At 41.4% G+C, this 8,721-nt stretch overlaps 1 protein-coding gene across 2 annotated transcripts in view; it reads left to right on the top strand.

Moving 5' to 3' along the window:
• The first annotated feature begins 1,541 nt into the window (after window positions 1-1,541).
• Window positions 1,542-8,721, top strand: part of STAT3 (signal transducer and activator of transcription 3 (acute-phase response factor)) — a 21,836-nt gene continuing 14,656 nt past the window's right edge. For both annotated transcript variants that reach the window (XM_015570553.1, XM_015570554.1), the window contains exons 1-8: window positions 1,542-1,829; window positions 2,642-2,740; window positions 5,091-5,186; window positions 5,355-5,436; window positions 5,617-5,711; window positions 5,881-6,032; window positions 8,025-8,183; window positions 8,331-8,423. In XM_015570553.1, the coding sequence (XP_015426039.1) occupies window positions 1,557-1,829; window positions 2,642-2,740; window positions 5,091-5,186; window positions 5,355-5,436; window positions 5,617-5,711; window positions 5,881-6,032; window positions 8,025-8,183; window positions 8,331-8,423 (1,049 nt within the window). In that variant the 5' untranslated portion in view covers window positions 1,542-1,556. The remainder of the gene's footprint in view (window positions 1,830-2,641; window positions 2,741-5,090; window positions 5,187-5,354; window positions 5,437-5,616; window positions 5,712-5,880; window positions 6,033-8,024; window positions 8,184-8,330; window positions 8,424-8,721) is intronic.

The raw sequence follows: 8,721 nt of genomic DNA, 5'->3' as shown, positions 1-8,721 counted from the left end.
AAAAAAAGATTGGTAAGTCCTTCTTGAGAAACTCCCAAATTGTTAGGTTTTGATTTGCATCAAGAAGCATGATCAGCCAAAACCGGTTTGGCTCAGTGGATGGAGCGTCGGCCTGCGGACTGAGGGGTCCCGGGTTCGATTCCAGTCAAGGGCATGTACCTTGGTTGCGGGCACATCCCCAGTGGGAGATGTGCAGCTGATCGATGTTTCTCTCTCATCGATGTTTCTAACTCTCTATCTCTCTCCCTTCCTCTCTGTAAAAAATCAATAAAATATATTTAAAAAAAAAAGAAGCATGATCATAACTCTGTCCTATTTCATTGAAAAATGTATGAGTACAGGTGATGGGGTAAAAGAGATAAGGAGGTAAAGAGGTACTCTTAGTCTTATATAAACATTTTCTATTAAAAACATACACTAGCAACTGACTTGGCACATCAGCCTGCTTGCTGGTAAAAGTTTTTAGGACTGACTTGGATCTCACTGACTTGGTGAGATCCTCTATATCAGTGGTTCTCAACCTGCAGGTCGCGACCCCTATGGGGGTTGAACAACCCTTTCACAGGGGTCGCCTAAGACCATCGGAAAACACATATATAATTACATATTGTTTTTGTGATTAATCACTATGCTTTAATTATGTTCAATTTGTAACAATGAAAATACATCCTGCATATCAGATATTTACATGACGATTCATAACAGTAGCAAAATTACAGTTATGAAGTAGCAACAAAAATAATTTTATGCTTGGGGGTCACCACAACATGAGGAATTGTGTTAAAGGGTTGTGGCATTAGGAAGGTTGAGAACCACTGCTCTATATGTTCTTATGCTTCAGAGACATGCTGCAAATATTTTTTTGTCTGAATGAGAATTCTGTCATGGGTAGAAGTTTGGGTCCTTGCTTCTCATTCCTCTTTAACTAAAGGAGAGAGACACAGAGTAACAGAAATAGCCTTGTTCATAGAGGAGATAATGGCACAGAATTCCAACAACTATTTCACTTTAAGGTGTTCAGATTCACCTGTTAATTTTGGTTTAATTCAGGCCTATAAGCTAACTTTTCCAGAATGTGATGAAGTGCCAGGTAGGTGATTCAGAGCTATTGGAGATAGGCCATCCTACCCTACCCTGGGATTGCTTATTTGTTACTAATAATCTGACCACAGAGTTGACTGAGAATTTAAAGCAAAAAGCATATCAGTCTACTTCACTCAAATATTTTATAAGGCCGAAACCGGTTTGGCTCAGTGGATAGAGCGTCGGCCTGCGGACTGAAGGGTCCCAGGTTCGATTCCGGTCAAGGGCATGTACCTGGGTTGCGGGCACATCCCCAGTGGGAGATGTGCAGGAGGCAGCTGATCGATGTCTCTCTCTCATCGATGTTTCTAACTCTCTATCTCTCTCCCTTCCTCTCTGTAAAAAATCAATAAAATGTATTTAAAAAATATTTTATAAGTATAGACTATGACAATAGCTAATAGTATCTAGAATAATTATTTATAATTATTAAATTGCTGATATTTATTGTTGCTGAGCAAGATAAATCTAAAATGAGTGGGTTAAAGTATTGGTTTTGCCTTGTTTTTTTCCTCCTTTGCCTTGGTTTTTTCCTCCTTGATGGTGACTTTGTGTGTGTGCAGGTTTCAGAATCATTCCTTATCACTCTTTCTTTTCCTAGGGCTTATGCAGCCAGCAAAGAATCACATGCGACTTTGGTGTTTCATAATCTCTTGGGTGAGATTGACCAGCAGTACAGCCGCTTCCTACAAGAGTCAAATGTTCTCTATCAGCACAATCTGCGAAGAATCAAGCAGTTCCTTCAGGTGTGATGAGAAACTGACCCAGACAAAGGGTTTTAGATTTCTTCCTGCCAGTATCTTTTCTCAGTTGGCTAAATAATGAGAACCTATCTTATACTTTAAATGTAAGGAGAAGTAATTAGCCCTTTCTCAAATCTCTGTATGCTAACCCATGAGCATCATTACCTGAAATTCACTTCTTTAGTTAGTTGAAGTAATAACCTGATTGTTATGTTATATTATATTAACATGTTAATAACGATTATAACCAGGTTCCTTCATAGGAAGATGACTCATTCATTCCTTACCCCAGGACATGCTTAGAGATAGAAAGGGGGAGAGAGAGAGAAAGAGAAACATCCATGTTTGTCTTCCATACCTGGCCCCCTGCCTCAACTGGGGATTGAACCTGAAACCTAGGTATGTGCCCCGACTGAGAATCTACTGACAAAACCCTTCGTCGCACAGAATGACACTCAACCAACTGAGCCACTCTGGCCAGCTGGACAACTCTTACTTTCAAATGTTAAAGGTTTGGCCACAATTGGATGCTCCTGAACAAAGTGCATCACCTCCCTATAAGACCAGGATAACAGACTGTCCACACAGTCAGATGTGCCTCCTCTCACAGTAGTACAGCTCATCATGACTGCCTTTCTTCGCTCTCCCCTTCATCTCTCACTGATTGCAGCCAGGCTTTGAGGCCTTTGTTCTGTTGTTTCATGCAGTAAATGTAACGCTCAATTTATGAGGAGTTTAGCTTTAAGTCAGCAAAGTTTGGTCCCCATCTCCTCAGTGTATTGCTGGTTTTCATTCTCCTTCTCTCCTACTTATAGAGCAGGTATCTTGAGAAGCCTATGGAGATTGCCCGAATCGTGGCCCGGTGCCTGTGGGAAGAGTCCCGCCTCCTCCAAACCGCAGCCACTGCAGCCCAGGTGAGACTTGGGAAGAAACAGTGCTATCGAAGATGTGCGTCCGTGCTTGTGTACAAACATGTGCTTGCTCTTATATGGTCTCTAGGGTGTACACTCTCCTCCAGGGTAGAAGTGGGTGTTGGTGTTTTGGGCTTTTAAATTTTATTCAATGAAAAAAACTTTATTTTTATTTCCTGAGTATATAATGCATTCTTACCCATTTAAAAAAAAATTAAAACATCACAGAAAAGTACAAGAAAGAAAGTTTTTGTAAAAATCTGAACTGTCACTCCCTCTATTGTTCCTTCCCAAGAAACCAACATTAATAGTCTGGTATATATCTCTTCACATCTTTCTCCAGGCTCATATAAACTATATAAAATGCATTCCCTCCCCCCTCCTCCCTCTCACAGTATATTTAATGTTTTTATTTCCCTTCATCTTGCTTTCTTCATTTAATATTATATCATGTAAATTCTAATAAGTCAAGTAACAGAAAGCTAACTCATTTTTTTTTTTAATTTTAGTCTGTGGTATAGAGCTGCTGCTGTAATGTATTCACTTATTTCCCCTTCAATAGACATTCGCTTCATTTTCCCACACCCCCCCCCCGCCCATTATAAATACTACTGTAGTATCTGTGTATCTTTATATATTCATGCTTTGATTTCCCTATGATAAATTTCTAGGCTGTCTTTATAAATAAAGTTCTTTTTAGAGCACAGCAACACACATTACTGTGTGCATTGCCTGTGGCTGTTTTTGTGCTGCAGTGGCAGGACCGAGTGCTTGTGGCAGGGACTATATGACCCACAATGCCAAAAATATTTACCACCTGCCCCTTAGAGAATTTGCAGCCCTTGACATAGAGCTACCAGTTGGATATCTGAGGCCTCAACCCAGGCCTCATTGTTATTTTCTCTGTTTACATCATCTGGCATATTTTTAAGTGTCTTTTATGGGTATCGCAGAGGGAGATAGAAGGATGAGTAGACGTGATCCCTGCTACCAGAATGTTTGGTCTAGTTGGGATTATAGGTACACAAACACTCAATGTGAGAAAAACATACAGGAAGATGTGAGTCATTTTGTCTAGGGTAGTTGAATCATGTTACCCAGGAGAGCAAAAAGTTACACTGGGTTTGCGGGTGAATGAGTTCAGGTGTGCTTGGGCAGAAGTACCGCCTGGCAGAGTGGACAGTGTGTGGGGAGGGAGAGTGTGAAACATGCTGTATCGGGGAACAGTGGGTGGTTTGGGGGGCCTGCGCACAGGATGGGAGGGTTAGGTTGTTAGGAGGTTGTGTGAAACATCTGTCTGCGCTGGGCTGAGATGTTTATACCTGGAAGCAGTGGGAGACCATAGTTTATAGAAGTATTAGAGGCAGGCTTCTGTGGGTGATAATTAATCACATCTATTTCCCCCCTTTAAGTGCAGTACCATTAGACCTGGAAGTCAAATACAGATGAAAATATCAGCTGTATTGTTAGTATGTCCTATAACATACTGTCTTGATCACCACAGCTTTTACATGGTCTTTTTTTTTTTAATCAGAAGATATCCTGTTATTTTGACAAAACTTATAATTTTTAAGTTTCATGTACTATTTGACATTTTTAAAAAAATATATTTTATTGATTTTTTACAGAGAGGAAGGGAGAGAGATAGAGAGTTAGAAACATCGATGAGAGAGAAACATCCATCAGCTGCCTCCTGCACACGCCCTACTGGGGATGTGCCCGCAACCAAGGTACATGCCCTTGACCGAATCGAACCTGGGACTCTTCAGTCCACAGGCCGATGCTCCAGCCACTGGGCCAAACTGGTCAGGGCCTATTTGACATTTTAAGGTACCAATTTCCCCTTATACCCCAAGATACTATCTCTTGATAATGGCATTTCACCCCTCGGAAATAATGGTTATTTATTATCCCACAGAAATGTTATTGTATGCTACCTACATTTAAATAGGCATTCGAAACCTGCTGTCATAAACTGTTCTGACGTTTTTTACATGCTTACCTAGAATGAGCTTTAAAAGGTAGGGACCATGTCTTAGCTCACATGTGGTCTCCTAGTGCAATACACAGAGTAGGTTTACAGTGTGACCTAGAGTTAAAAAGCCAACGACAATGGTAAAACTATGCGAGAGCTTCCTGGACAGCACGCCGACAGCACCTGGAGAGTTCTGGCCACTGCAGAACTGCCCGTTACAACACCCGGCATGCTGCCTCTGTTTCCCTTTCTGTCACAATGGCAGTAGCATCTCAGGCCAAACAGGAAGAGTAGTGGGGTGGGATGAAGTCTGGACAGAGGTATTTCTCTCCCCATATTTCCTGCATTCACATGTGTGTCGACTCCCTTTTTTGGCAGCAAGGGGGCCAGGCCAACCACCCCACAGCTGCCGTGGTGACAGAGAAGCAGCAGATGCTGGAGCAGCACCTACAGGACGTTCGGAAGCGAGTACAGGTAAAGCAGGTCTGGGGAAAATACCCCTTTTCTTAGGGATATTGCCTATGGGTTCTGCCTATATCATTGAGATACTGGCTTCGTTTTTATTCTTCTCGGAGACTTTCTTTTCCCTCTCCCCAAGGAAATATTTCCTACTGCTGTTTATTTGTTTGCTTGTTTTAACAGGATCTAGAACAGAAAATGAAAGTGGTAGAGAATCTCCAGGATGACTTTGATTTCAACTATAAAACCCTCAAGAGTCAAGGAGGCAAGTGAATATTAGAGACGTTTTAAATCTCCGGTAGAAAGTGAGTTTGTGTTCCTTGAGTTTCAGGACTTACTTGTCTTGACTCTGTGTTCGGAATTTGGGGGTGGGTGTCCTTAAGGGAGCCTAGTTACTAAGGAAAGGAGTGTTCCCCCAGGTCAAGGAGTTTTCTTTCCTCTACAGACATGCAAGATCTGAATGGAAACAACCAATCGGTGACCAGGCAGAAGATGCAGCAGCTAGAACAGATGCTAACTGCTCTGGACCAGATGCGGCGAGTAAGAGCGTGGGACAACTCCCTCTGCGTGTCTCACACCCTGTGGGATCTCAGGATCTCGTGGCAGAACCTGTCTGATTTCTAAGTTCCTTCTCTGGAATTGACCACAGCATGTAGTTAGAGATGGTCTGAGGAAATGTTTTCTGACTTTTGTTTTGGTTACCAACCAGAGTATCGTGAGTGAGCTGGCGGGGCTTTTGTCAGCTATGGAGTATGTGCAGAAAACTCTCACGGATGAGGAGCTGGCTGACTGGAAGAGGCGGCAACAGATTGCTTGCATTGGAGGCCCTCCCAACATCTGCTTAGATCGTCTAGAAAACTGGTAAAAGATAAAAGAGAATTTTTTCCTTTCCTTCTAGAAAGCTGTGCTAAATTATGATCATAACTGCAGGCCCAAAGAATTGGTACTGTCTCTCAAAGGTGGGGATTTTTCATCTAGAAAACTAATAAAAGATGAAAGAGAAGTTTTTCCTTTCCTTCTGGAAAGCTGTGCTAAATTATGGTCATAGCTGCAGGCCCAAAGTGTTGGTATTACATCTCAAAGGTGGGGACTTTTATGTAGTCAAATTTAGCTCTAAGAGTTAAAGCTTTCACTTTATTTGGACAATTTAAAAAATGTATTTATATTACTATATTTTAAATCTGTTCTATTTTATAATTTAAATAAAGTTTTAGGTTTCATTGTATTTAACGTTTTAAACAAGTTTTTGTTTTTTTAATTATTTTTGAGAGAGGAAGAGGGGGAGAGAGAGAAAGAGAGAGGGAAAGAAACATTGATCTATTGCCTCCCCCACACACCATGACTAGGGATCAAATCCACAATGTGGCTATGTACCCTGACTGGGAATTGAACCCTCCACCTTTGATGTATGGGACGACGCTCCAACCAACTGAGCCGTACCGGCCAAGGCCAAGACTAAATTTTAAGTTTTAGTCAGTTAAATAACCTAAAATTGTACAAGCTCTTTTATAAGGGGAAAAAGTTCAAATCCAGAAAATTAATAAAGGGAAGAAAAGTCTTTTAAAACTGAATTATTCAGAGCTACCTACAGGTAAGATTTTGGTGACTACCAGTCTAGACAGCTGTTATTGTTGTATATATACACAAAAAGATAAAAATCCAAGCATTTTCACATTAGTGGGTTGTTCTTTATGCTCTTCTATAATCTGCTCTTTTACACAGTCATCTAGCACATCTTTATGCGCACCCTTGAAATGCGAGGCCCAATAATGAATGGGTTGCACCAGCTTCAATAAACTAGGAGAAACATGACATGATGGGGAGCCCAGATACACAGAGCATGAAATTGAAAATTCAGGGCAACTCTATATGAGAATACCTGTTTGTTCATATCCTCACTAACCCCGAGTTTTGTTAATTTACTGAAAGCAGTTTTAAATGCTTTTTGATCAGGGAACCAAAAAGCTTAAGTTCTGGGGATGGGAGAAGGGAGTCAGGGAGCTCAAAAGTCCTACCTTTGCCCCCTCTCCCCTGCATCTTTCACCTTCTCTCTTTGAGGTCTTTTGGTCTTTATTAAACTAGTGGTAGACCATGAAGGAGAGACAATAATATTTTTTATTCTTGGGGACAGACTTAATCAAACTTTGTCTCCCTGTCCACTTTTTCTACGTGCATGTTATCAATATTTTGAAACATAAAGTCATATCCTTTGATCCATTGAAAGGCGATGTTGAGAGGGCTCATGGGGACTCTGCAGTTCAACCTCTTCCCTCATGCAAGGAGACATTAAGCCCCACAATGGGGAGTTGGCCAAGGTTACACAGGTAGTGAAAGGCGGAGCTAACTTAAATCCATCTTCTTGGTAGGTCGTATCTCTTATGTTTCCCCAGTCTTCACATTTTGGTATAAGGATAAGTTAGGATAAAAAAGTGAGTGCCAAATTTCATATTTCACATTCTCCATATGTGGGTTCTATTGCTTGTCACTATCCAGTGATAACTCTGTCAAATACCTCCTAGTAGCATTAGTTTTGACACTTCTTCCTCTGTGACTAGCTCTCTCTTTGAAATGCAAAACTTTAGGAAGGGACTGTTTTAAAGAGGCAAAATAAATTTCCCCTTTCCTTATTTAATGAAAAATAAATTCCCCCTTTTCACATTTAATGCCGCTGAATTGTACAAATACAAATGGTAAATTTCTTGTTATGTATATTTTACCACAATAAAATAAGTCCCCCTTTCTAATTGTCGGGGACTGCATAGTAATGTTTATCTCTATAGTATACCCTTCCCCCTCTCATTTACCCATGTACCCTCCCTTAGGTCACTGGTAACTTTCTTATTTTATTGGCAGGATAACCTCATTAGCAGAATCTCAACTTCAGACCCGCCAACAAATTAAGAAACTGGAGGAGTTGCAGCAAAAAGTTTCCTACAAAGGGGACCCCATTGTACAGCACCGGCCAATGCTGGAGGAGAGAATTGTGGAACTCTTTAGAAACTTAATGAAAAGGTAACTTAGGATCCTTGTCCCTTTCCCTCAGCACCCCCCCTTCCCAATTATGTCCTTAAACAAGAGATTGGCTCACTTCACGGGCACAGGAGGAAGGCTGGCCTGCTGTGTAGTGTGTGAACTGCTGTCCTTCTCTTGCTCTTTCAGTGCCTTTGTGGTTGAGCGGCAGCCCTGCATGCCCATGCATCCCGACCGGCCATTAGTCATCAAGACTGGTGTCCAGTTTACTACTAAAGTCAGGTGGGCCACAACACTTCCATCCTGGGTAGCTGTTTTATTGAGAGACATTCTTAGACGAGAGCAGAGTCGGTATTCAGGGTTGTTATTCACAGGCAGCACAGGCAGTACTGTGGAGGGTGTGAAATTTGTTGGCGTAACATTGACTTGCTCTTTGTTCCTTCTGTCAAAAGCTAAGGAATGGTCATCTTTTTTAGGTTACTGGGGCATATTTTTATGATTCTAGTCCTACAGTCTGCGACAACAGAGCCAAAGTAATACCAGTTCTTTCTGTTCTTTGAGCCTTCTTTTCCCTGAGGAT

Source organism: Myotis davidii, unplaced genomic scaffold (genome assembly GCF_000327345.1).
Source record: "Myotis davidii unplaced genomic scaffold, ASM32734v1 scaffold1527, whole genome shotgun sequence".
Classification (NCBI taxonomy): Eukaryota; Metazoa; Chordata; class Mammalia; order Chiroptera; family Vespertilionidae; genus Myotis; species Myotis davidii.
This window is presented reverse-complemented; position numbering and strand designations above follow the sequence as displayed.